This window comes from Mustela nivalis (assembly GCF_964662115.1).
Source record: "Mustela nivalis genome assembly, chromosome: 8".
Lineage (NCBI taxonomy): Eukaryota > Metazoa > Chordata > Mammalia > Carnivora > Mustelidae > Mustela > Mustela nivalis.
In genome coordinates this window covers 75314575-75337976 of record NC_139027.1, presented here as the reverse complement: position 1 = coordinate 75337976, position 23402 = coordinate 75314575, and the positions used below count along the sequence as shown (strand labels likewise).

At 48.5% G+C, this 23402-nt stretch overlaps 1 protein-coding gene across 2 annotated transcripts; it reads left to right on the top strand.

Annotated features, from left to right (window-relative positions):
• The first annotated feature begins 1645 nt into the window (after nucleotides 1-1645).
• LOC309872561 (tRNA (32-2'-O)-methyltransferase regulator THADA-like) lies at nucleotides 1646-13002 on the top strand. Of its 2 annotated transcripts, none has more exons than XM_082746905.1 (7): nucleotides 1646-1831; nucleotides 3840-4219; nucleotides 4830-4948; nucleotides 5286-5358; nucleotides 8282-8435; nucleotides 11293-11424; nucleotides 12815-13002. In XM_082746905.1, exons 2-7 carry the CDS (start codon nucleotides 3842-3844, stop codon nucleotides 12832-12834), a joined length of 876 nt encoding a protein of 291 aa, XP_082603031.1. In that variant the 5' UTR covers nucleotides 1646-1831; nucleotides 3840-3841; the 3' UTR covers nucleotides 12835-13002. The 2 variants fall into 2 exon arrangements, with proteins under 2 accessions (XP_082603031.1, XP_082603030.1); XM_082746904.1 differs by having other exon boundaries at nucleotides 1649-1831; nucleotides 12084-13002.
• The last annotated feature ends 10400 nt before the right edge of the window (nucleotides 13003-23402 follow it).

The window sequence follows — 23402 nt, the reverse complement described above, 5'->3', positions numbered from 1 at the left end:
TTACAGGTGTCTGTGCCCACCTCAAGCCAACTGACTCCGAGTATGCAAGCATGGGATTTAGGTGTGTGTGGTTTTAAGAAGCTCTGATTACCAAACATCCTTGGCCCAGCAGCGGCAGCAGCACCTGGGAGCTTAGTAGAAATGCAAACTCAGCCTCCTCCCCAGGTCTGCTGAATCAGACACGTGGAGGGTGAGGCCTGGGCAGTGGTCTGTGGGTTAGCAAGGCCTCCAGGTGAGCCTGAGGCTCACTCCAGTTTCAGAGCCTCTGCTTTAGGTCATCTCTTTGGGTCTAAGCAGCAGTTAGGAGAAAGTGTCTAAATGCGTGTCATTTGATTATTTCTTAGCTTGTAGCTCTGACAGCTCTGACCTCACAGCTCCTCTGCTAATTCATACTAATTCAGCAAACTTTTCCGCTGGTCAATTTTTGTCTCTCTCTTTTTTTCTTAAGATGTAATTTATTTATTAGAGAGTGAGAGCACAAGCTGGGGGTGGGGGGAGCAGAGGGAGAGAGGGAGAAGGGGGTTCGATCCCAGGACTTCGGGATCATGACCTGAGCCGAAGGCAGACACTGAACCAACTGGGCCACCAAGCGCCCTACTCTTTGTCTCTTAAATTTCCCTGGAGCATTTGCTGATTCCTCCCCCGGTCAGGCACCACTGGGCAGTCTGCAGGACCCATCTTAAATTTTTTCCCTCCTGAAAGCTTTTATTTTGTCTTTTCCCATAGAAAAAATAAGTGCCCATCACATTCATTTTGGTCCTTCTTATGGCTCATGTATTCTCTTTACCTCCCATCCCCTGCACCCTTGGGCAGATAACTTAAATAAGTAAATAAAATCTTAAAAAATTCTAGAAGTAATCGTTCCTAGCACTGAATAATGGGTATACAACATTCTGTAGTGCACAGCACATAAACCTAGCTTTTCTCACTAACAATTTTAGGGCCCTAAGCATTTTGCACTTTTGTAGCTGTCTTTATCCTCCCAAAAAGGTTTGTTTTAAAGCTTTTTGATAGCAAGTAATTTTTTTTTTTTCTCAACTCTGAATCTCCTTCTCCCAAAGTACCTAACGTATGCTCAGTAAATGCTTATGACATTGTGCTGAGCTCCACTGGCAATGTAGGCTAAGAAGTCCCAAAGGAGCCCTTCCCAAGCCTGTCCCCCATCTTTCTTTGGGCCAATGCCTTCAGTCCCTGGGTTCTTGATGATGTCATCCTTCCTCAAGGCCCTAGAGGAAGAAGATGGGTCTGGGTGCCTGGCTCTTGAGTTCAGTGAATAATGCCCTCTGCCTGGAATATTTTTAGATAACAGGTTCCTCTGAAAATCATCCAGAATGGCCTAGACAGTTCTTCCTGTTTGTCATAACATTCTGAAGAACAGATCTCTGAGCCATGTTTCTGACTCCTTGCCAAACAAATGAAATTCCTACTTAAGGCAGTGTTGTCTTGAGGCAGCAATGGATAGGAAGGGTAGGAAGTGGTACGTGGAGACCACATGGTGTCATAGTGTCATTACTAAATTGTACTGGGACAGGTGACGCAGAGGTTGAGGACCCCAACTATCTGGGGGCTTCCTTGCTTCTTTGTAAAAATAGCTGCCCTCCTACTTGAACTTAGACTTCTGCAGACTCTGAGTTAAGAGCAGAAGTGCGTCTGCAGCCACAGTCGGCAGATGGTGGATGGGGTCCTTCAGGGTGCCCAGTCGTACTGGAGCATGAGCCCCCACCTTGCCTCTTAGGGCAAACTTCTTTTGTAACAATTTGATGTGTAACATGAATATTCTATGTTTTTGATTCCTCGACTATTGCAAGCCTATGAGATTTTGCAATTTCAAGTAAGTTTTTTTTATTACCATTATCTTTTACATTTCTGTTATGTTTATGATAGTTTTCTAGAAGGCAGTAGTGTTCACCGAGTTATGAGATATGTAAATTTCAGCAAGGCCTCTGATGAGGTCTATCATGATGTTTTTGTAGATGAAATTCCATGCACAGACGGTCAAGTTAGGAGGATTTGTAACTGGTAATGAATTGGTGAGAGTTTGGAATAGGCAGGGGATGGGGCTTCTTCTAACTGCTTCTGCTGCTTCTAACATTCAGCGACGCCTTCTGCCCTCCACACTGGCCCAGTCCACAGTTTCAGTAAGTACTTGATTACAGGCATTTACGACATGCTTGTCACATTGAGGTTTACACAACTTCTGTTGGATGATGAATATGTTGGTTGTATGGTTGTATGGGTTCTGGGAGGTGCTCAAGACTCCTTCCCTGGTTAGTCACCCAGTACTGCCCATTTTACTCCCTCACTGGCTTCTCAAATCCATCTTCTTCTCCCTATCCCTTCCTTCCCTCATCATTTCTCTCCTAGACTACTGCCTGACCTTGTTGCTTGAAGTAACCCCCCCAGTAGCATTCCCTTGCCTCCAGAAGAACGTCTAGGCCCCTACGCATGACCTAGGAGGTTCTGAATGCCCTGGCCACAATGCTTCTCTAGCTTCATCTCCTGCTGTTCCCCACCTTGAACTCCATGCTATAGTCCTGTCAGATTGCCTGTCACTCCCCACATAGTCCATTCTGGTTCATGCCTTTGGACCTTTGCTCTGCCTTTGGAATGGCTCCAACACATTGTCCCCTCCTTTCCCCTTAAAGACTCAGATTATCGTTTACCGCACTGTATTGGAATTACCTGCTCATTTCTCACTCTCAGACTAGACTAGAAACTCCTTAAGGACAGCGTTCTCATTTTGTTTAGCTCCCAGGACATAGTAAGCAGGAAATGTGTTGTTTTGATCCCAAGTGAGAATATGAAAAGATCTTGGCAATCTAAAAGGGAAATCATAAAACTTAACAGGGAGATAAAATTTAACAGCGGTTTTACTTGGGTTTAAAACAAGCAAACAAAGAAAACAAGTCCCGATCTAAGGACTGAGTACAAGGTGGGAGGAAGATGACTCACCACGCTCAGTAGACCATGTAAAAAAAGAAAGACTGTGGTTTCAGTTGACTTTAAGCTCCATGAGTCAACAGTGTGATGCAACTCCAGTCACCCAGTGTCAGAACAGGGAAAGTCATCATCCTGTGGTCATACCACGTGGGAGAGTCATGTTCCACTCTATGGCACCGGACCCTAAGAGGGGGGAAGGATATCCAAAGGAGGGCAGCTAGAATATCGAGAGAAGACAAACCCCACCATATGGGGAATTGTTGGAGGAAGTAGGGGTGTTTCATCTGGAGAAGATGGGGGCTATCATGCCTAGGCTCACTGAGAACCTCCAAATGCAGAATTAGGCCAATGAGTAGATTGTCTCAAAAGAGGGTGGTGACACTTAGATCGCCTAACAATGGAATAGGCAGTCTGTCTTGTGAGCTCCAAGTCACTGTAAGGGCAGAACAGGAGCCTTCAAGGAAGGGTGCTGTAGAGGGATCTGAGCCCCTAAAGGAAGTTTGGAGTAGATGTCCTTTTATCCTGCTCAACTCTGAGGCTAAGTGATTCAGGAGGTCCCTGAGTTCATACCTATGAAGTGCTGGGGACGGGTGCCAGGAGCATTTTTCCTGATAGCAAAGCCTTTTGTCCCTCCAGGGGAAACATTATGAATTACTGAATAGAAATTGCTTCTGGGCAAATGTAGTAAGTGACTAGCCCATTTAGGTTCAGACTTCTGGTTCATGCCTTCAGCTTCTGAAGCTGTGTGGACTGGTCACTTACCGCATCATTCCGTGGAATCTGCTCAGGAAAGGCATCTGGTGGTCCCCATCCACGTACCCAGCGCCTTGCATTCTTCACTGCCCTTTTGTGGGACTTTGAAGTGATCACCTCTTTCCCTTACTTGTTTGTTTTTTCAGCTATGGAGCGTCTTGGCTTCTGGGAGGATGTCAGGAGGATCATCTCACAATCTGAGCTGATAACGGGATTCCCCTATTCCTTCACGGCACCGGGCCTGCCCCAGTACCTGCAGAGCCTCACCAAATTGGCCATCGCCACAGTGTGGGCGGTGGCGGCCCAGGCTGGAGAGCAGGCAGAGGCCATTCCCATCTCCTTCTCTCAGCTGCTGGAGTCCTCTTTCCCCGAAGTGCGCCTGCTGACATTGGATGCCCTGCTAGAAAGGTTCTCGACAGCAGGCTCTGGATTAGGAGAGAAGGGACTGCCACCCTTGCTGTGCAATATGGGAGGGACGTTCTTGACATTGGCTATGAAGGAAAAGCACCCAGAATGCTTCTGCAAGGTAAAGTCTCTGGTGTGCGGACCCTTCCCTTCCACTCCCCACACTCTTTGGCAAGCTGACAGTAGCAAGATCACATAGGCGGGATTGGGTTGGGCTTCCCCAGGAGCAGTAGGAAGGAGATGCCACATCCAGAGGGCAAGGACTCTCTTCATACAGTGCTTTTCATGGCTTTGTGCACGGAAGGGCACTAAAAATGATCATGACAATGGTAACAATGATGGCAGTAAGCCAAGATAAAGACTGAGAGTAAGCCACTCAGCACCTCAAGAAACGCAGCACTGAAAATTGGCTGTAGAACGTGGCAGAGGGTAGTCTTTGTCAACATGGGTGTGTGGGGACAGGTGGCCACCTGGGAAGCATCATCAAAAGGAAAAGGCACTGGCCGAGGAATCAGGGCACCCAAACTCTGATCCCAGGTCAATAAGTTCCCTTGGGTTTGTCACTGCTCCACCCTGTCTTGCTTCCCAAAAATATTAAGGGAGAAATAAGAAGTCAATGAAGCTTTCTGAAAGCTACACCCCTTTCTTGGTACAAGTGATGATTATTTGGCTTCTGGAGACTTTTTCCTGAGTTTTTTTTTTTTTTTTTCCCATGGATCTGACACACACAGATACTGAAAATTCTCCATTGCGTAGACCCCAGTGAGTGGCTTCTCCAGACCGAGCACTGTATCCACCTGACCCCAAAGGAGTTCCTGATCTGGACAATGGATATTGCTTCCAATGAAAGGTTTGCCCCCTTTGCTCCCTCTGCAGCCTTCGCCGACATGTGGTCCTTCCCAGCAGTCAGTTAAATAATGGACTGAGGCACAGTCCTTACCTTAGGTCCTGTGTTTCCTTCTAAATCTCAGCCTAGGAGCATGTTCTTAGCTCAAGCTATAGAATGAGGTCAGAGTTTTCACATTAATAACCAAGAGGTAATTACTTCTGGAAGCATCTGTATGGCCTTGACATGAGCATTTCCACCATTCACAATGGCATGGATTACAGACTATCAACAAGAACCCATCTGTATGCAAAGTACACATGGTTTTATTTTCTGTGTGTTTTTGGCTTACTTTTCCTAGGTCTGAAATTCAAAGTGTAGCTCTGAGACTTGCCTCCAGAGTGATCGCCCACCAGCTGCAGACATGTGAGGAGGTAAGGGTGGCCTGTGGGCCAGGATCTGGGGTCTTTGTGTTCTTGTTTACCAGGAAGGCGTCAGTGAAAGTGAACTGTCTCAGCAAGCAGAATCAGTAGGGCTGGATGTGTCCCCTCTGCAAAAGTGTTATTCGTGTGGATGTTTCACTTTGGGCATAACTTCTGTAGAATTTTCTGAGCACCACCATCAGCATTTCTTTTCTCTTGTTCTGGGCACGCTTGATTTGGGTCCATGAGGGTAACACAACCTCCTCTCCTATAATACACACACACACACACACACACACACATACACACCCACCCAAACCCTTTGTTTTTTTCCTATTTTTCTAGCTAGACTCTTTTCCAAAAAAAAGTGAGTGAGCAAGTCACTAGGATTGCATCTTGGGCAACGAAGTATGAAATACATCCCTAAGGCTTCAGTGTTCCCCCTGGAACATGGCCCAGCTGGCTTTGTATGGAGACCCGGATGTACCCCTTCATCTCATGTGCCCTTTGGGGGAGAGGTGGAACCGAAGTAACCGAGACAGCTTCTGGGAAGATGCCTTAGGAAAAATACAAGTGCACTTGGGGCATATGAGAAAGCTGCCCCCAGCAGAGAATTATTAGAAGTATAAGGCAATCGGTACTACAGTAAAGTTACCGGACGCTCCTGGTTATTCGTGCCATCGCTGTGATGGTGACAGCGTGACATCCCGGGTTCCAATTCCTTATGGTGAAGCAGCACTATCAGAGTTGTGGGAGACCGGGAGAGGAACAGAGATGGAGGGACAGTGTCACAAGCAAGGAGGAGCATTAGACAGTGACATTAAATGCCCCACTGTGGAGGAGACCGGAGAAATCCAGAGGAGGAAGGGAGTGTGGAGCTGCTAAGGAGAAGACTTCACAGAGGAGGTCGTCGTATTCAGAAAGTGGCGGCTGGGCAGAGGGGACAGAGGGTGAGAGCTCAGCAGATGCACAGTTGCCGTGGATCATTCAGAGGCAGGCGGGGGCGCCCGAAGCTGGCTGGTCACTAGGAGAGACAAGAGCCAGAAAAAAAGCCAGTGGTGTGCGCCAGGGGCTTGAAGGGGAGAGATTTATAGGAAGGGAGAGGATTTGCTGAAAAAAACTGCAGCCCAGTTTCTTTATTGGAAAGAAACAATTCCAATAAAGCAGTCATAGGGAAGCCTATCCCATCCGCTGAAAGATGTCTTTCTCATCTACAGGTGTGTCTTAACCAGTAGTCATGTGCGTCTTAAAGGCACTGCTTGGTACTTGAATGAAGCAGTATTTGATAAAAATTGGGAATTTTCTAGGGAGAGGAAAAGTAACAAAACCATAGAGAAGTGCATAAAAGACCAGGAAGACCTGGGAGTTGGCCTCTTCCTCAGGGTCCCAGCTGCTCCTCAGTTCAGTCCACAGAGGCCTATCAGTGGTTATTTTGAACAATTAAAGAGGCTTCTTCGATAGGGGAAGGAAAGTACATTTGGAACAATAATCCCCTTTCTAGAATACATAGAAAACCAGGGTTTAAAAGACAGAAAACAGTCCAGATGTCCATCAACTGAGGAATAGGTAAACAAAATGTATGTCCATTCAAGAAAATATTAGTCACAAAGAATACTGATGCTGCTAAATCTGTAGCATGCACGAACCTTACAAACCTGCTGAATGAAACAAGCCAGTCATTAAAGACCACATACTGCGTAGATCAGTTTATGTGGAACGTCGAGAATAGGCAAATCCGTAGAGGCAGAAAGTAGGTAAGTGGTTTAGGGCTGGGGGTGGGGCGCTAGTAACTAAAGGGGACAGGAGTTCTCTTCTTGGTGATGAAAATGTTCTAAAATTGACTGTGGTGATGGTTGTACAAACCTGTGAACATACTAAAAACTCGACTATGTACTTTACATGGGTGAATTGTGTGGTGTGTGAATTGTATCTCAAAAAAAAAACTGTTACTATAAAAACAGAGCTTTCTTTGAACGATAATGTTAGAGTGCTGCTTTAAATGTTTTAGCGGAAACTATCAATACAGTGGCTTAAACTAGATCACAGCAGTCAAAGCAGATAATGGTGACATGACAGTATTGGGTCCCTAGACCTTTGTACCTTATTCTGCTGTTTTCAACCTGGCTTCGATCTTATGGTCCCAAATGGTTGCTCTGACTTCCACCATCTTGTCCTTACTCAGCTAGCAGGAAAGAGCGACTTGGGAAGTAAAGGTCACACTTGTTTTCTTTCTTTTTTTTTTTTTTTAATATATTTTATTTATTTATTTGACAGAGAGAAATCACAAGTAGACCGAGAGGTAGGCAGAGAGAGAGAGGGAAGCAGGCTCCCTGCTGAGCAGAGAGCCTGATGCGGGACTCGATCCCAGGACCCTGAGATCATGACCTGAGCCGAAGGCAGCGGCTTAACCCACTGAGCCACCCAGGTGCCCTCACATTTGTTTTCTAAGGCATGACCCAAAAATAATACACCGTTAGTCGGAACTTAACCAGTATTACTCCCAAGTGCAAAGGGGCCTGGGAAATGTAGTCTATATGCCCAGCCCAAAATTTGAGGTTCTGTTACTAGAGATAGAAGGGGCATCTGGCTCTGGGAGACAACAGTATTATTTGCTGCTGTAGCCTTTGCGCAAAAGGCTTGTCTTTACTGAAGCTGTCCCAACACACCAACCTTCTGATACTCTGATGTGCATCACAAAGACTCCAGGAACTTTCTTGCTAGTTCTAGTGACTCAGTATTACTGAAAGACTGGTCGCACTTTCTTCCCTGGGCTTGTTTATTTCTCCCTAGCTGGGTTGGAAAAGCAACTAAAAAACTTTTCTTCCCCTGTGCTAAGAACTAATTTGCACATCCAGTGTGGTGTAGGTGGCTCGGACCTAATTCCATGTCAGCCCCTAACTGCATCGCGGACCTGCCATACGCTTTGTGCTTTCAGACCAAGGACTTGGTGACCCCCACACTGAAGCGATGGGTTCAGCTGGTTGCCACCTCCTGTGGAGAGCACCTTCCCACAGACTCCAGGCTGGCCGCTGCTGAAGCCCTCACTAGCACCGCACCGTTCTTGCTCACCAGCCCCCGTCCTGTTCTTGGTAAGTGCACCGAGCCCAGGGAGCAGTCCAAGGTCCATTGAGCCCAGTGAGCTAAAAGCATGAATAGATTACTCCAGGATAAAAACTGGGGGAAGGTGAAAACTGACCATGTGCTCTGTACCTTTGCATTTCTCAAATGTCTTCCCCCAACCCTCCCAATTCCTCCTTTTTCACAACAGCCTCTTAACTGGCCTCCTTTCTTTCCATCTTACCCCCAAAGCCATTCTCCTTAAGCTTCCAAAAGCCTGTGTGGTCTTTCTGAAATACAGAAGTGATCATTTCACACCACTGCTTAAAGCCTTTGAGTGGGTTTCCGTTGCCTTCAGGATAAAATCAAAACCCCCTTTCATATGGCTCTGTGCCCTGCCCAGCCCTCCCTGCTCCTCAATCACCGCTCCCCAGCACAAGGCTCCATGCATGCTTGGTGGGGAACAGTTCTCGAAACAGACTGCTGCTTGAATGACTTCTGTTTGTCTTTCAAGACTCAGCCTAACTATCCCCTCTTCTAGGAAGCCTGTTCCGTTGATCTTGGTGAGAAAGGGATGGGACAGGCTGAAGCCAGGGCATTGAAGAAGAAGAAAGGACAGGCTCAAAAGGTGTTTAGGAAGTAAATCAATAAGACTTGGAGGTTAACATGAAAGGAAGATTCAACAAATAAGAATAAGCCGTGGTCCCTGCATCCACAGAGCTATCAGTGGAGTTGTGGGGAAAGGATTTACAGAATGAAGGAGAGAACTGTTTTTGTAGGTGGTGAGCTTCACATTTTAAGCATTAGCACAGTTCAGACCAATTAAATGTCTCGTGCGCCTGGATTCCTCTGGGAAACAAAGTTGTCTTTTTTTTTTTTTTAAAGATTTTATTTATTTATTTGACAGAGAGAGATCACAAGTAGATGGAGAGGCAGGCAGAGAGAGAGAGAGAAGCAGGCTCCCCGCTGAGCAGAGAGCCCGATGCGGGACTCGATCCCAGGACCCCAAGACCATGACCTGAGCCGAAGGCAGCGGCTTCAACCCACTGAGCCACCCAGGCGCCCCAAAGTTGTCTTTGATAATCCTTTTAATTCTTTCTTCTAAGCAACTTCCAAGCATTTTTCTTATGCCCAAAGGAGGACTGGAAGGGCCTTCGGTGATGGTGACTTAATCACCTGACCCAGAGGGGTAAGAGCAAAACTTCACCAAAAACTTTGGTGAAGCTTCTCTCGTGAGAATATCATTTGCGGCATTTTCTGGGTGACTCTGACTACTATAACACTAGCTCACAGCAGGCAAAACGTGTGTGGAATAACCTAGAATACTGAGTAAAATGGAGTACTGGGTAAAAGCCATTGGTTCCTGATTAATTTCTGGAGCTGGTTACAGCATTCTAGGCAATAAGGAAGGAGGTCAGTGGTGGCTGGTGGCTGTGAAGAGAAGGTACAGAACTGAGAGACAATGGACATAAAAGTTCATGGGGACAAACCAAGGACAGAGCGAAGTCATTTAAGGAAAAAGAGAAATCAAAATAGACTAAAGAGGGAAGATTGAGGAGCTCAATGGGTATAAATGATCCAAGTTAAGGAAGAAAATACTAAAAAAGGAAAATATTCAACCCTAGAGAACAATTAGAATGGACAGTCTCTGAAAGACTGTGTAAAATGTAAAGCCAGATTTATAACAGAAAAGAGAAAGCAAAACCCCAGAGAGAATGTTGCTGTTCCTGGTATGACTAATGCATCTGTGTCTCTGGTCCCAGGTTCTCTGTGAGCAGACGAGGGAGAGGACAGTCGAAGGGGAGTTCTTAGGACAGGGCAGGTCCCCCATTGAAAGGCTAGGGGTGGTGAGTGGTGGTCTTCTGTGGGCCTCCCACTGTGCCCCTGCCCAAGCCTGGGCCCATCCCCTGTACAGCACACATGCTTTCTATGAGGCCCTGCCTACCTGTCCCCTCCCTCCTGAAGTCTGCCTCTGACACACTGGTCCACTATGATCTTTCCCTGCTGTGAGGCACAGCCAGCCATTTCTGCCCCTGACTCCTCCTTGCCTTGTGTCTTCGACTTGATATTCCTTGCTGTTGTTCAGGCACATGTACTGTCTTTTCCTGTCCCATTGTCCACAGCAGCGCCTAGGACCACACAAAGCTCCTGCCAGGACAGATGGTGGTCAGAGGGTGGCCCTCACATGGACGTGGCATGGACTATTCCACGTGGTTCCCTGCCCTTTTCAGAACCTACTCCCCCCACCCCCATAAAGTGTAATCTTGATTGAAACTTTGCTTTCAGAATTTATAAGCTCAAGCAGTCACTCAAATCAACACTGGGCTCATTTCCCCAAAGCATTCTTGATGCATACAGTTTCATTCCTGAGAATCGTGAGTCACTGTGGACAGCTGGGCCCGTTGTGGACAGCTTAGTCAGCTGGGCCACACCTTCCAGAAGCCTTCCCCCTGCATCCCAAAAGACATTTCCAAACCTGACCCCTTAGGGCCCTCTCTCTTCCAGTGTTAGTCTGACTGCCAACCAAGTCTTCCTCTCTTGAAATACCCACGAAGAAAGAAATGGCTTTTGCTCATTAACCACTGCTCTCGTCCATCATGGATTGATTGATTGACTTTTAAAGATTTTTATTTATTTGTGTTTGAGACAGAGCATGAACATGGAGGAGGGACAGATGGAGAGAGAGAGAAGCGGGCTCCCCGCTGAGCAGGGAGTTTGACCTGGGACTCAATCCCAGGACCCCGAGATCATGACTTGAGCCAAAGGCAGACGCTTGACCAACTGAGCCACCCAGGCACCCCTCACCCCCAGCCCCAGGATTTAAAGCAGTATCTGTACCTGCTTGTAAATTGAACCGTAGGTAATTTGAATTCCTTTTGGTCTTCTCAGGATTGCAGGATACTCTTACTCTCTGGAGATGTGTCCTCAACCTCCTGCAGAGTGAGGAGCCGGCCGTCAGAGATGCAGCCACGGGAACGGTGGTGACCGCCATGTCACAGGGAAACACCTGTCAAGCAACAGGTATGGCGCTCTTACTGTTCGGCTATGCCTTATGGCTCTTGGACAGTACCTGTATGCTTTTTCTGTGCATAGCCAGAGAGTGAATATTTTAGCCGTTGTTGGCCATTCGGTTTCTGTCTCCACTCTGCTGTTTTAGTGGGAAAACAGCCCTAAACACTAGGTAAACATGGGCGTGACTGTGTTCTGATAAAACTTTATGGACAAGAACAGGCAGCTGTCCAGATTTGATCTGCTAGCCATAGTTTGCTGACCTCTGACTCCTAGGACGTCATGGAGGAAAATCGTCTTCAAAGATAGAAATCTAATAAGCAGTGTTGTTAGCTGATTACATTGTCATCCGTTTTAAATAAGGCTCAGTCGTGATTATCTGTGTGGTTACATAACCTGGGAATCATAGATCCAGCATTTTCTACTTCTGTTAGTTTTCACATGTGACAGAAACAGATGACTGTGAGTCACGTTAGCTGGAAGGAGAAGCAGGGTCACACCTCTGGACAAGTAGCCAGCTGGGAGGTTGTCTGCTCTGGTGGACATAGATTCTCTGCACTCGGGTTGTCGGAAGGACTTTTGGGTCAGCCATCCCAAAGAGAAGCCAGAACACCACCTGGAGGCAAGAGATCCCAGGCTGAGCACACTAGACCGCAAAATAGGAGTGGGAGGAGCCATACAGGGTTTGTAAATGACTCGGGGCTCCTCGTCCCAGTGGCTGGGGGTCCTGGAGGCTCCCCTTGGAATATGAATTTCCTCATTCTAGAGTCCTCTGTTGTCATGGCATAGGTGCAAGAAGCTGAATTTTTAATAATCTCTTGGTGATGCTGCTCCAGAGCAGGTTTGGTTGGGACCTGCTTTGCCTCTCGTGGGAAGACATACAGCTTGATTCTGGGAGTCATGTGCAAGAAGCCCGCTCCCCCCGCCCCCCACCTCCACCTTCCTGGCCTGTCAGAGTTCCTGGATCTGTAATTCTGCCAGGAGTGATTCATTCCTTTTTCCAATTGCGTGTTCCCTTAGAAGGACACACAGAATGCCCAGCAAGTGCTCAGTAAATATTTGGTGGTAGAATACAGTACTCACGAGATTTCTCTAGGACCCTCTGCACCAAACATGGGAAGGGGGACAGCATACTGGAATTCACCAGTGGACTTATTCCCTCCTAATCTTGAGAGTTGTTACCTGACTACTTTTCTTTCTTTCAGGATTTCTCCAAGTTCACTTACAGTAAAAGTATATTACCATGGTCTTCCTCCTTCTAGTTTGAATTTTTCCTCAAGAAATACAAACTAGTAATTACATATGGAATGCCTTTCACATGTAAAAATCCGTGTGTAAAAGCCCCTGAGGGAAATAAATATAAAAGCCTACCTGTTTTTGTATTCCCCACTTTGGCCTATAGAAAGAGGATCTAAGGTGTGAAAAAGACAAGGATTCTACAACAGTGAAATGTAGTGTGTTACCCTGGACCAGAGTTCCTGTGCCAGAGAGATGAAAAGCCGTACAGGAAATTTCTGGAACAACTGACAATGTTGAAATATTATCTGTAGATTAAAATCAATATTAAATTTCCTGAATTTGATAACTGTACTGTGTTTTGTAAGAGAATGTTTTGTTCTCTGGAAATACAGAACTGAAATATTAAGGGACCAAAGGGGGATGCCCCCTGCTACATACTCTTCAATGGTTCAGGAAAAATAATCGTGAGTGTAAATAGTAAACCCAGATATGGAGTTACTGTACTTGCATCTTTTCTGTATATTTGAAATTCTTTCAGAATTTAAAAAAAGTTTGTTGTTGTGTTGTTGTTTTAAATCCAATTCCACCACTTGAAAACAGCAACACAGGATATATTGCCAGACCATCTAACTGATTTCCCAACAATTCAGCCCCTGCTGTGACTCCTCTCCCCTAAGTTATATGAAAACATCCTGCCCATTTTAACTCATTTTGAGTGAATTTTCACGTCCCCAAAAATCAAACCCAAGCCAGGTTCCTCAAAGGTTTCAGCAACGTAATGTCACTCACTCAGCACTTCCTCATGGGTTCCTTGTTCGGCTTGGTAGCAACGCTGGGGCAGAAGTCCCTAATACAGCTTGATTTGCTCAAGCGAAAAATACACATCTTTCTATCTGGGACTGAAAAGTAGCTGAAGGTAGAGGTACACCTCTGATTTTTCACTTTATTCAGAAGTTCAGCCAGCTGAGAACAATATTGTCTTGTTTTGACATTTCTTGAGGATATCAAGCCACTGGTGGTAACTTTTCTCGTTCCTCCAGCGTGCAGGGATTTGGTAGACTGTATAACTAATGGCTTGCTCTGTGGTGTTCAAAGTTATGACTATGGAGTCTTGAATAGCTCGAAAATACAAGTCCTTAATTTTGTCCCCACATCAATGGCCTAATGAATGCCACGGTAAAATATTACTATTAAATCGTGGTAATATTCAATGTCTTCTTTGAGAAGGCTAAATATTGTAAAAAAAAAAAAATTAATTCTCACTTTTCCTCCTAAAAATATAATAAAACACAAGGACTCCCTGCTTCTGAGACCCCATCCTATAAACAAGGGCTGGATGTGGACAGAGAGCTTTGCATGTACGTTATCTGATAGTGTGCTGGGTGTGTGGGGACATGCAAGGTGCATCTTGATTTATGTGGTCTAAGGAGGTCCCTGAGAGTGGGGTTGGCCCAAAAGGCGGGGTAAATGGGGCACAGATGGGAGCATTTCAATGCAGAAGCAGCAGCTAGAGCAGGAACTTGGAGTCGGGGAGAACTTGGGAGCTGCCTGGGGGTCTGAGGGGCCAGAACACAGGGGACCCTGAGGCCAGGGGAATGGGGTGGAAGATAAAGCTGGAAAGGCAGGGGCATGCACTCTTGGGGTGATTCTGAACCCCAAGTTAAGGACCTCCTGTAGGTGATGGGAGGCTGGAGAGGTTTTTAAACGGGGGAGCAGTGTTTGCGGCCGCAAGTTTGAGGGGCTTTTCCCAGCAGCAGTGTGTACGATGGCCTGGGTCAGGGGAGGGAGGGAGATCTTGGCGCAGAGACCAGCCGGGACTGGGTCGCGAGCCACTGGCAGTAGAGACAGGATGGCAGGCAGACTGTGGGTGCTGGTGGGAGGTGGGAGAGAAGGGAAAGCAGAGAGGGCTTTAAGGCCTCAGACCTGTGAGGTAACTGGAGAAATGCCTAGTCGTGCCTCTGGCACCAATGTAACATTTGAGCCTCACCTTCTAGGAGGTGAAACTACCAAGAGTCAGGAAGCATGCTTAGAGGCCACAGGGCACTGTGATCAGGGACAGAGACTTCCTTAGGCCGTGGAGAACTAGGTAATGGAAATGAGAAGACTAAAGGGGGCCTTCCTCTGCTGTGGGAGCAGAATGCACTGGCCTGCCCAGTACACTGCTCAGTGACCCTGGGAGCCACCGCTCCAGTACTAGAAAACACGGAAGGGGCAAGCGTCAAACCAGTCGTTCAGACTGTGTCCCCAGCATGTCACTTTGTGCGCAGCTGGCTTCAGCTATGGATTTGTGGCATCCATTGGGTAATGATTCTGGGCTGCCTGGAGACAGCCCCGTGCCTCAATAGCCCTCGTGATGGTGGATTTGTTGTCCACGATTTTTTGCCTGCTGACCTCGTGCATGTGCTTCATCCCACCCGGTCACCTGGAAGGAGAAACCCGCAGCCCATCAGTGATCAGGCACCCCCAAGGCTTCCTTAGCTTTGCAAGCACGACCTACCCCACCTCCCTACTCCTAGGTCAGCCACCGAGAGGGACAGCAGAAATGGCTTTTTTGGACTCAGGAATGGGGGACTGAAATTTGCAGCTAGGACAAGAAAGGGTACAGGCAGGCCTCAGGTGGGGCTCCCCCTTCTCCTTTCCCTGCTCTGACCTTACTGTCCTTGCCAGAGCAGGAGACATCAGCTCAGCGGCCCCTGCTTTGCTGGGCTCCTGACTCTTACCTGAGCAGCTCACTCATGTCGGTCCCGTTCACATCAGGATTCACGTTGGGTTCCACTCAGACAAGGGCTTCCATTGGGCGTGGGGTGCTGGTGTGTGGACAATATGTACATTTAAGTCACTAAATTTGTGTGATTCTCAAGTTAGGCTGACAGAGTTCTGGGTAAAAGCAGCAGGGGAGAAATGTGAAGGGCTTCAGACCCCACACCCATCGGTATGGCAAGAGTGTCTGTGCTCGGCACAGGGACCCCCGGAGACGCCAGATTCACAGCAGAGCTTACCAGGGAAGCGAAAGAGTGGGACAGGAGCAGAAGGTAGAAGTTGAGACTCAGACGTTAGAGTATAGGGCTGTCGGCGGGTAGTTTGATGGGCAGAATTACAAGTCATCTGGCCTAAGGCACGGTGGAGAAGACCTAACGTCTGCCCCATTTCCCCCAAACCATGTTCCTCCCCCAGCACCCATACCCCTGCCTGCTCGCACACATGCATCCATGCACAGCTGCTTCCCATGCAGAGCCCAGGAGTTGGCACGACAGCGCTGACACATCTCAGAGGTTCCAAGCCTTGAGCAAGCCGGGAGGGAGGCTGGGTCACTTTGACATTACACAGTGGCCCTGCAGTGACGGCTGGTCAGCAAAGCCCCAGAGCCGTGGGGCTTGAGCTGAGTCACGGGCAGCTCCACCCCCGGAATTTCCAGAACTGAAAGCCAAGGCCCGCCTGCCCACCCAGCCTCATGCCTGGAGGGAGGCCTGTGCTCTTGGGAATTCCCAGGTGGTCCTGGAAGATGAGCCCTCAGAATGGCCTCCCTCCTCCCTCTGCCTCCCTCCAGCTTCTTCCTAACCTGCTCACAGGCACTGTCCCCACACTGTGTCTCCCATGCTGTGGTGCCAGAGCCTGTCCCATGTAGAGGTCTTTGCTCCGCGAGTGTCATCTGATGTGTATGTACCAAGGACATTTTTCTGGAGCAGAATGGCCCAAATTAGAGAACCACTACAGGAGAATGAACTTGCACACCTTCTCCAGGCTTGACCTGCCTCTATCATTGCTTTTGGGCTGTTTTAAAATTCTGAATTGTTTTTCTCAATCCCCCTTTCATGCCTGCCTAGATGGTCCACAGCTTTTTCTCTTACTGTTTAAGTATGAGGGAAAAACTGGTGACATCAAGCATATTCGTTGAAGAAATAGTTATAAATTGCCTGTCCTCCAGGCTTGTTTCATGCGTTGGTGTAGGCCGCCATTAGCTCTCTCCTGAACTTCTGCAAAACCACCCTCTAGGCCTTCCTGCCTCTGCTCTTACCTACCTGCCATCCCTTGCCCAGGAGGCCAGTAATGGGCTCTTTTCAGGGAGTAAGTCAGATGACATTGCCATCCCACTGAGAGCTCTCCCTTGGCTTCCCTTCTTTCTCAGAATAAAAGCCAGCTCCTAAAGTGACATATAAAGCTGTACCAGACCTCATCCCTGCCTCTCCAACCCCATCTGCTGTGCTCGCTCCCTATCTTTCTCTGGTCCAGCCACTCCAGCTTCCCTCAGGTTTTTTTAACTTGCCAGGCTCATGCCAGCCTCAGGCCCTTTGCACTAGCCACTTCCACCTCTTGGAATGGTTTTCCCTGGTCCCACCCAGCTAACCTTCCTGTGGTTTCAATCTCTGTTTTAGTGTCATCTCCGCAGAGAGCCGGCCTGACCACCCAGCTTAGAGTAGCCACCCATTCATTTGTCTGCTGGTTTAACACTCCGTGTAGTCCTTTCACAGTCTTATTTTACTGTCTGTTTACTTTGTTCTTAGTGTCCCTCTACCAGAATAGAAGCTCCAAGAGGGCAAGATTTTTGTCTCTTCTGCTTGCTGCTATATTCCCAGAACCTGGCACGTAACAGATGCGCCGCAAAAAAATCACTGCTGGGATGATCAGTTGGATGAAGGAATGAACGAATGTGTTCTTCACAGTAGTTAAACACAGTAGAGAGATCAGTGTTTTTAGAATCAACCTAAGACAAGGGAGGTAGAGCTCTTTGGATTCTCTTTGTGATGAAATTGCCTCGAGGTGACGGGTCCTTGTTGCTGCCAGCTAGTCTGGTACCTCATGCCCCAGGTCTTCCCAGAGACAGTAATTTAATAAGGAATGGATGGAGCACCTGCTGAGGCAGGGATGTGACCAGCCAGGGGAGAGTGCTAGTTGATCCTCAGGCCTGTCAGGGGCCTGCCTGATCCCCGTCAGGGGACGGGTGCCAGTGCCAAATGGAACCATCTGGAATGCCTAGAGTTGGTGGCAGCCTCTCTGAGGACAGAGGCCCCTTCCTCCTGGGGCCTCTTCTGGTGGTCTCCTCCAGTGGCAGGAGGAGGGTGATGCAGAATATCACCCAGCAGGGCACTCTTGGCTTCTTCCAATTCTCACAGCCACTCTGAGATATTTTACTTTTGCCTCCATTTTAAATACAAATCAGCTGAAGGTCAGGGACTTGAAGCAGTGGACCCCGGGTCCCGTGGAAGACAAGTGTCGAGCAGTGATGGAGCCCAGGGTCCAGAGGGACAAAGGCCTTGAACATTCAGCACTTCCTCTGACACAAGAAGGGGACTCAAAACCCAGCCCTCTAGGTTTAGAGCCGAGGAGTTAACTGAAGAGGGATGCTGAAAGTCTTCTAAATTCACTGTTGTGTTTGAAAAGAAGACATGAGAATCAACCCAGGAAAATGTCTTGGGGACCCAAGACCTCAGATAAAGCTTGCCCTGAGGAAGGCAGTGGGAGTAGGGATGGTGAGGGTGGGAGTGTGGGAGGTAGCAGGAGGTCCTACTTCAAGGCTGATTTGTACCCCCTTCCCAAGGATCCTCAAGGGAGGAGATCGTGGGACTTGAGGGTTTTAGATGTGGAAACCAAAGGCGAGGGAAGGTAAATTATTTCCCAAGTGTCACATAATTAGTGAGAAAAAGTGAACCCAGGTTCACTGAGACACAGAGCAGCGCTCCTTTCTACTGCTCCTCAGGCCTCAACTTCGAGAAGTGACAGAAATGTGGGGGCACCCTTGAGAATAATCTGGACTGCCGGGATGGGGTCAGGGGATGAGGTAGGAGCTGTGCGGTAGGCACAGAGGAGAGGGAACGCTGCCTTGGAAAGAGGGCCTGGAGGAACTCCAGCATCAGAGGGGTGGGAAGAACAGAGTGTTCTACGAAACCAGGCATCTCCCAGCAGTAAAACCACACCCTGCAGTGAGCCCTGACCCCTCAGCCTTGCTTTCTCCTGGGCCTCCCTCTCAAGGCCTCTGGGTGTCCATCTGTATTGTCAGTAGAGGAGGAAACACAACAAGGTGGGAACTGCAGTTTTAACTCCCAGGTGGACCCCTGGCAGCTCGCCAGTGGAGGGTGAAGGGAAACAGGGAAACAGCTGTTGGAGGAGGGAGGCTGTCAGGAGCCGGTTCTCTCTTCTCCCAGCGCAGCCTCACTCACCACACACCAAAATGCCTTCCCCGTCACTGTGTCCCTGGAAGCCTGGTCGTGACGTTCACCTGCATCCTGGTGAATGCGTCACTGGCAGCTGGCCCCCGACGTGCAAACGCAGATGCTAACTAACGCTCCTGTCTTAAATCTGGGAGCAGGTTGCCCCCGCCGCTGAGTACCGTGGCCAGGCCTGGTTGCTGGGGTGATGGGATTGTTTCCATGACCTCCCGATGACTAAGCCCAGAGAGACAACAGTGGGTTTCTCTCGAGGAAATAAGGGTCAGTTCTGCATCATTTTGCCTCCACTGTTGCTGCTCCTGAAAGCCAAGCTCCCTGGGCCCAGGGTGACTGACCCAGAGGGTGATGATAAGCCCACAGTCTGAGGCTTAGGCCCTCTGACACTGATGTGCTTTGTCAGGGCAAGCCCAGAGCCCGGCCATCCTTATTCTGCTGGTCTGGCCTCAGTTCTGATCTCTGTGCTTTCCTTTTCCAACATCAGGAGCCTAAATTTTCCTCAGGCCCCACCACGGTGCAGGATTCCTTTTCCGACGGTTGCAAACAGTCGTCCTTTTGGACCCTAAGCCAGTCTCAGGAGTTAGCATTACCTCTGTGTCAGGGTGACCAGATGGATCCCCATCTTCATTCCCAGACCGGCCAGCCGCACCTCCTTCTTCCCACCCCACCTCCTCAGGGAGTGCCCTCCCTCCACACTTTTCATCCACACCAACCCGGGCACATGACCCCTTTTCCCGCCCAGATCTAGTCACCTGCAGACTGGCCAGAGGATGACCTCCTTCTTCCTCTGGTCCCCAAAACCAAATGAGGGTCAGACCTAACTGCCCAAGTAAGTACATCTGGGCACTGTAGCAGCCCTTCATTCTTCAGCATCCTGCTGTGATCCCAAGAGGAACAAAGGGTAACATCAGAGGAAAGCTCTCATTCTGCCCACGAAACCCCAAAGTTTGGTTCTCAAGTCTCTGAGCTTGAACTGCCCAGGCTTCCTTGCTCTAGCGGCTCTCCTTTGAGCACAGGAATCCACCGGGCAGAAGCTCCTGCAGGCAGAACAGAATGGGAGGTGGCTCTGGTGGTGATGGGAAGTAGTCTTACCTGCATATGTGCAATGTGTGTGAGTACCTTTGGATATACGTGTGGGCTGGTGTGTTGTAAATCTGGACGCCTTTCAGGGGGGCTCTCTGTAAAGAAGACACAGAAGCAGTTTGGATGTGAACATGTACACTGATGTCATGAGGAGATGGGATTGCGAGGAGATACGCTTTGGCCGGTCATTCAGACATCATCTAACTGAGTGCGAAATCCTCGTGTCGTTTGGTAATCCAGGTGTTGAAAAGTGGTTTCTTGTGAAGCTGGTCTGGGAAAGCAAAGGCAGAGAGCATCAAGTGAGAATTGGAGACAAAGGTTGGCCTTGACTGCAGCTTGCCTCCCCCTACATTCCCCTTCAGTTTCCCTCACCACTCACCCCCACCTCCAGCCAAAATACTCAAGTTAATAGAGTACCACCAAGGGTCTTACTTTGGAGTCTTATCTTGAGATAGACTTTCTGAAGTATTTTCTTGGGATCTCAAGCATGAAGCCGCTGGTGTTTTTAGTCAGGGTATAGATCTGGCACCTGGAAGACTTGGAGACCCAAGTTAAAAGTGGTTTAAAGGAGGTAGCAGCTTGGGGCACCTGGGTGGCTCAGTGGGTTGAGCTTCTGCCTTCAGCTCAGGTCATGATCTCAGGGTCCTGGGATTAAGCCCCACATCGGGCTCTCTGCTCAGCGGGGAGCCTGCTTGTCCCTCCACCGCCTGCCTCTGCCTACTCATGATCTCTCTCTCTGTCAAATAAATAAATAAATCTTTAAAAAAAAAAAAAAAAAAGAGGTAGCAGCTTCTTTCACCCTCCTCACATAAAAGGCTCATGAGGTGCCCGGGGGCCTCCATCAGTTAAGCATCCGACTCTTGGTTGCAGCTCAAGTCATGATCTCAGGGTCATGAGATCAAGCCCCACATCGGGCTCCACACTCAGCTTGGAGCCTGCTTAAGATTCTCTCTCCCTCCTGCTCCCTCTGCCCCTCCCACCCCCTACTCCCACTGGCGCATGCAGGTTCTCTCTCTCAAAAAAAAGAAAAGGCTCAGTATGCTGCTGTGGTGGTCTGCAATCACCAGGGAACCCCCCCGCCTTCTTTCTTGGTGTTCTGCCATTTTCGGGTGGCTCCGTCCCCCTCATGATCCGAGTTGGCAGTTGCCCTTCCCACTGCCAAGCCGCAGTCCAGTGAGTGGGGAGGAGGGAAGGGAACGCCCACCTAGACATTACAGATACCAGCTCCGGGGGTGTCTCATCACCCAGGGCTTAGTCATGGGCCACAATGCTCAGCAAAGGAAGCTCACGGATGGGAGCTAAGTGGACATGTATACAGCCGAGAGATCTATTTTCTGTGCAAGGAGGGACGAATGGATTGGGGGAGATAGGACCTTCACTTCTAGCCATTTCCCACCTTCTTACTTTCACACAAGCACTCATTAGTGAGTTTCTGGAGAGTTTGGGCTGCTTGCTAACAGCTGGGGACTCAGATAAATCCAATTGAGCCTCTGGCCTTAGCTGTTGGGCCTCTGCCCTCTCAGCTTTTATCCCAGCTAAAGTCAACAGGTTTCCCTTTATTGACATCCATATTTTTTTTTAGTAGCTCTCAGAACCATTTTATAAGAAAAGGCAGTAGTTGGTAGTCAACAATAAGAATTTTCATTCCCATTTGTTTACCAACTTGACAAGTTTAGTTGCTTATCCCCATTACGTTTCTTCAGACCACACACAACACCCAAAATGCAAAAAAACACAAAAAACAAAAAACTTCATTAGAAAACAAGACACCAGGCTTTGCGGTTGCATTACCCAGAGCCAGAAGTTACTAGAAAGATACCTATTTAATGGGGAGGTGGGGGAGAGCACACTTAGAAGAGACCCAAGAACGGGAACACAGAGGAGAGAGCCCTGAGGCCATCTCTTCCCACACTCCCTGCGCCTTCTCTCTCTGTGCTTCAACCCATATTGGCCCTGTGCCTAATGTGTCATCTACTTAACAGAAATGTTGCTCATTCCAGAGGCCCGGCCCCCAAGCGGCCCCCAGGCCCTCTTTTCTCACAAAGCCTCCAGGCCTTTGTCTCTCTCTGTCTCTGTCTATCTATCTTTTGGTCAGATCCACACTGTTTAGCTCTTCTGCTGTTTCTTGGTTAGGATCCCACCCACACTGTAATCTGAAAGGCTGGTTCTCCATCACAGTGAAGCTGGATGTGTTAAATTCTCGGCTAACTCACGTCAGGCTGACCTATTGCTCTTAAAGCATGATTTTGGGGGATGGATGTGTGCCTGGGGTTTGAGGTGAGCAGCTACGTTTGGGTGGGAGGCCCCTGCCCAGCCTCATGGGGAGCCCCCAGAGTGCCCAGTGATCCAGCTCTGGGCCTTCAGAGTCAGGCTAAATTGGGATGGGTTGGGGACACCTGGGTGGCTCAGTCAGTTCAGCATCCGACTCTTGATTTCAGCTTAGTGCTTGATCTCAGGGTTGTGAGTTCAAGCCCCACTGGACATTGAGCCTGCTTAAAAAAATAATAAATCATTAATTAATTAGGATGGGTTGGCAGGGGCTCCCCAAGCAATGTGGTCCCATTATACCAGAAAATGAAATTCGCCTCTTCTTTTAAAAGCCTGTCATAAGAACACAGTGGTCTGCCTCCAAGTCTCAAGTGCGTTAATTTGTTTCAAAAGTAAAAGAAAAAAAAAATCATATTCTTGCCCCGTCCTCCTTAATCTGTTCCAAATGAGAGCTTTGAGAAGGAAAACTCTGCAGGACTTACTCTGTTGAGCAAATTGATTTCTGCTGTGGAGGGAAGCTTGCATGGGGACTGGAGGTAGGAAAATATATGGAACCTGACATAAAAGATTTGGTTTTTGTTTGGAAAAGGATTCGGGTTGTTTTTGGGTTTTGAGTTACAGCTTGGGTGTGTTTGAAGAAGCAGAAGTGAGCAGCACCTCGACCCACAGCCTTTGTGGACTTTTCATTCAGCTCCTCCTGCCTGGGCTGGTGCCTGTGAAAGATGCCTTGCTTGGCAGCGTGGCCAGGAAACCTTGCTTCATAAATAACTCTCCAGGGGAGACAGGAGTGATAACAGAAGTTTTAAGTGGGAGCCGAGCTGCCTTCAGCACTTAGGGGGGTGTGCGCAAGTCTGGCTCTGGAATTCTCCTTGCCAGGGCAAGTGAGCCCTCTTCAAGTTTTCAATTGGGTTGCTCTCGTTTTATTATTTCTCTAACCTCTCTAACCAGCGGGGTGGCCGAGGCTCTGCTTCTGCGTTCTGTTTTTATTTTTCACACTCTATTTTTGTACTTTGAAACTGCGGTTATAAAGTATACACTCAGAAATGTTGGCTCTGCACCAACAAGACACAGGAGGCTATCCAGATGTACAGTTTGGGCACTGCTCCCAGTAGGGCCCTGCCACCACCCCTGGCCTCTCCGGGAGGGACGGGAGGGATGGGAATGATCAGGGACAGCGTTTGCTGTAAGTCACTGGTCCGGCAAGGAGCAGAAATCTGCCCAAGATTTGTAGATTTGACC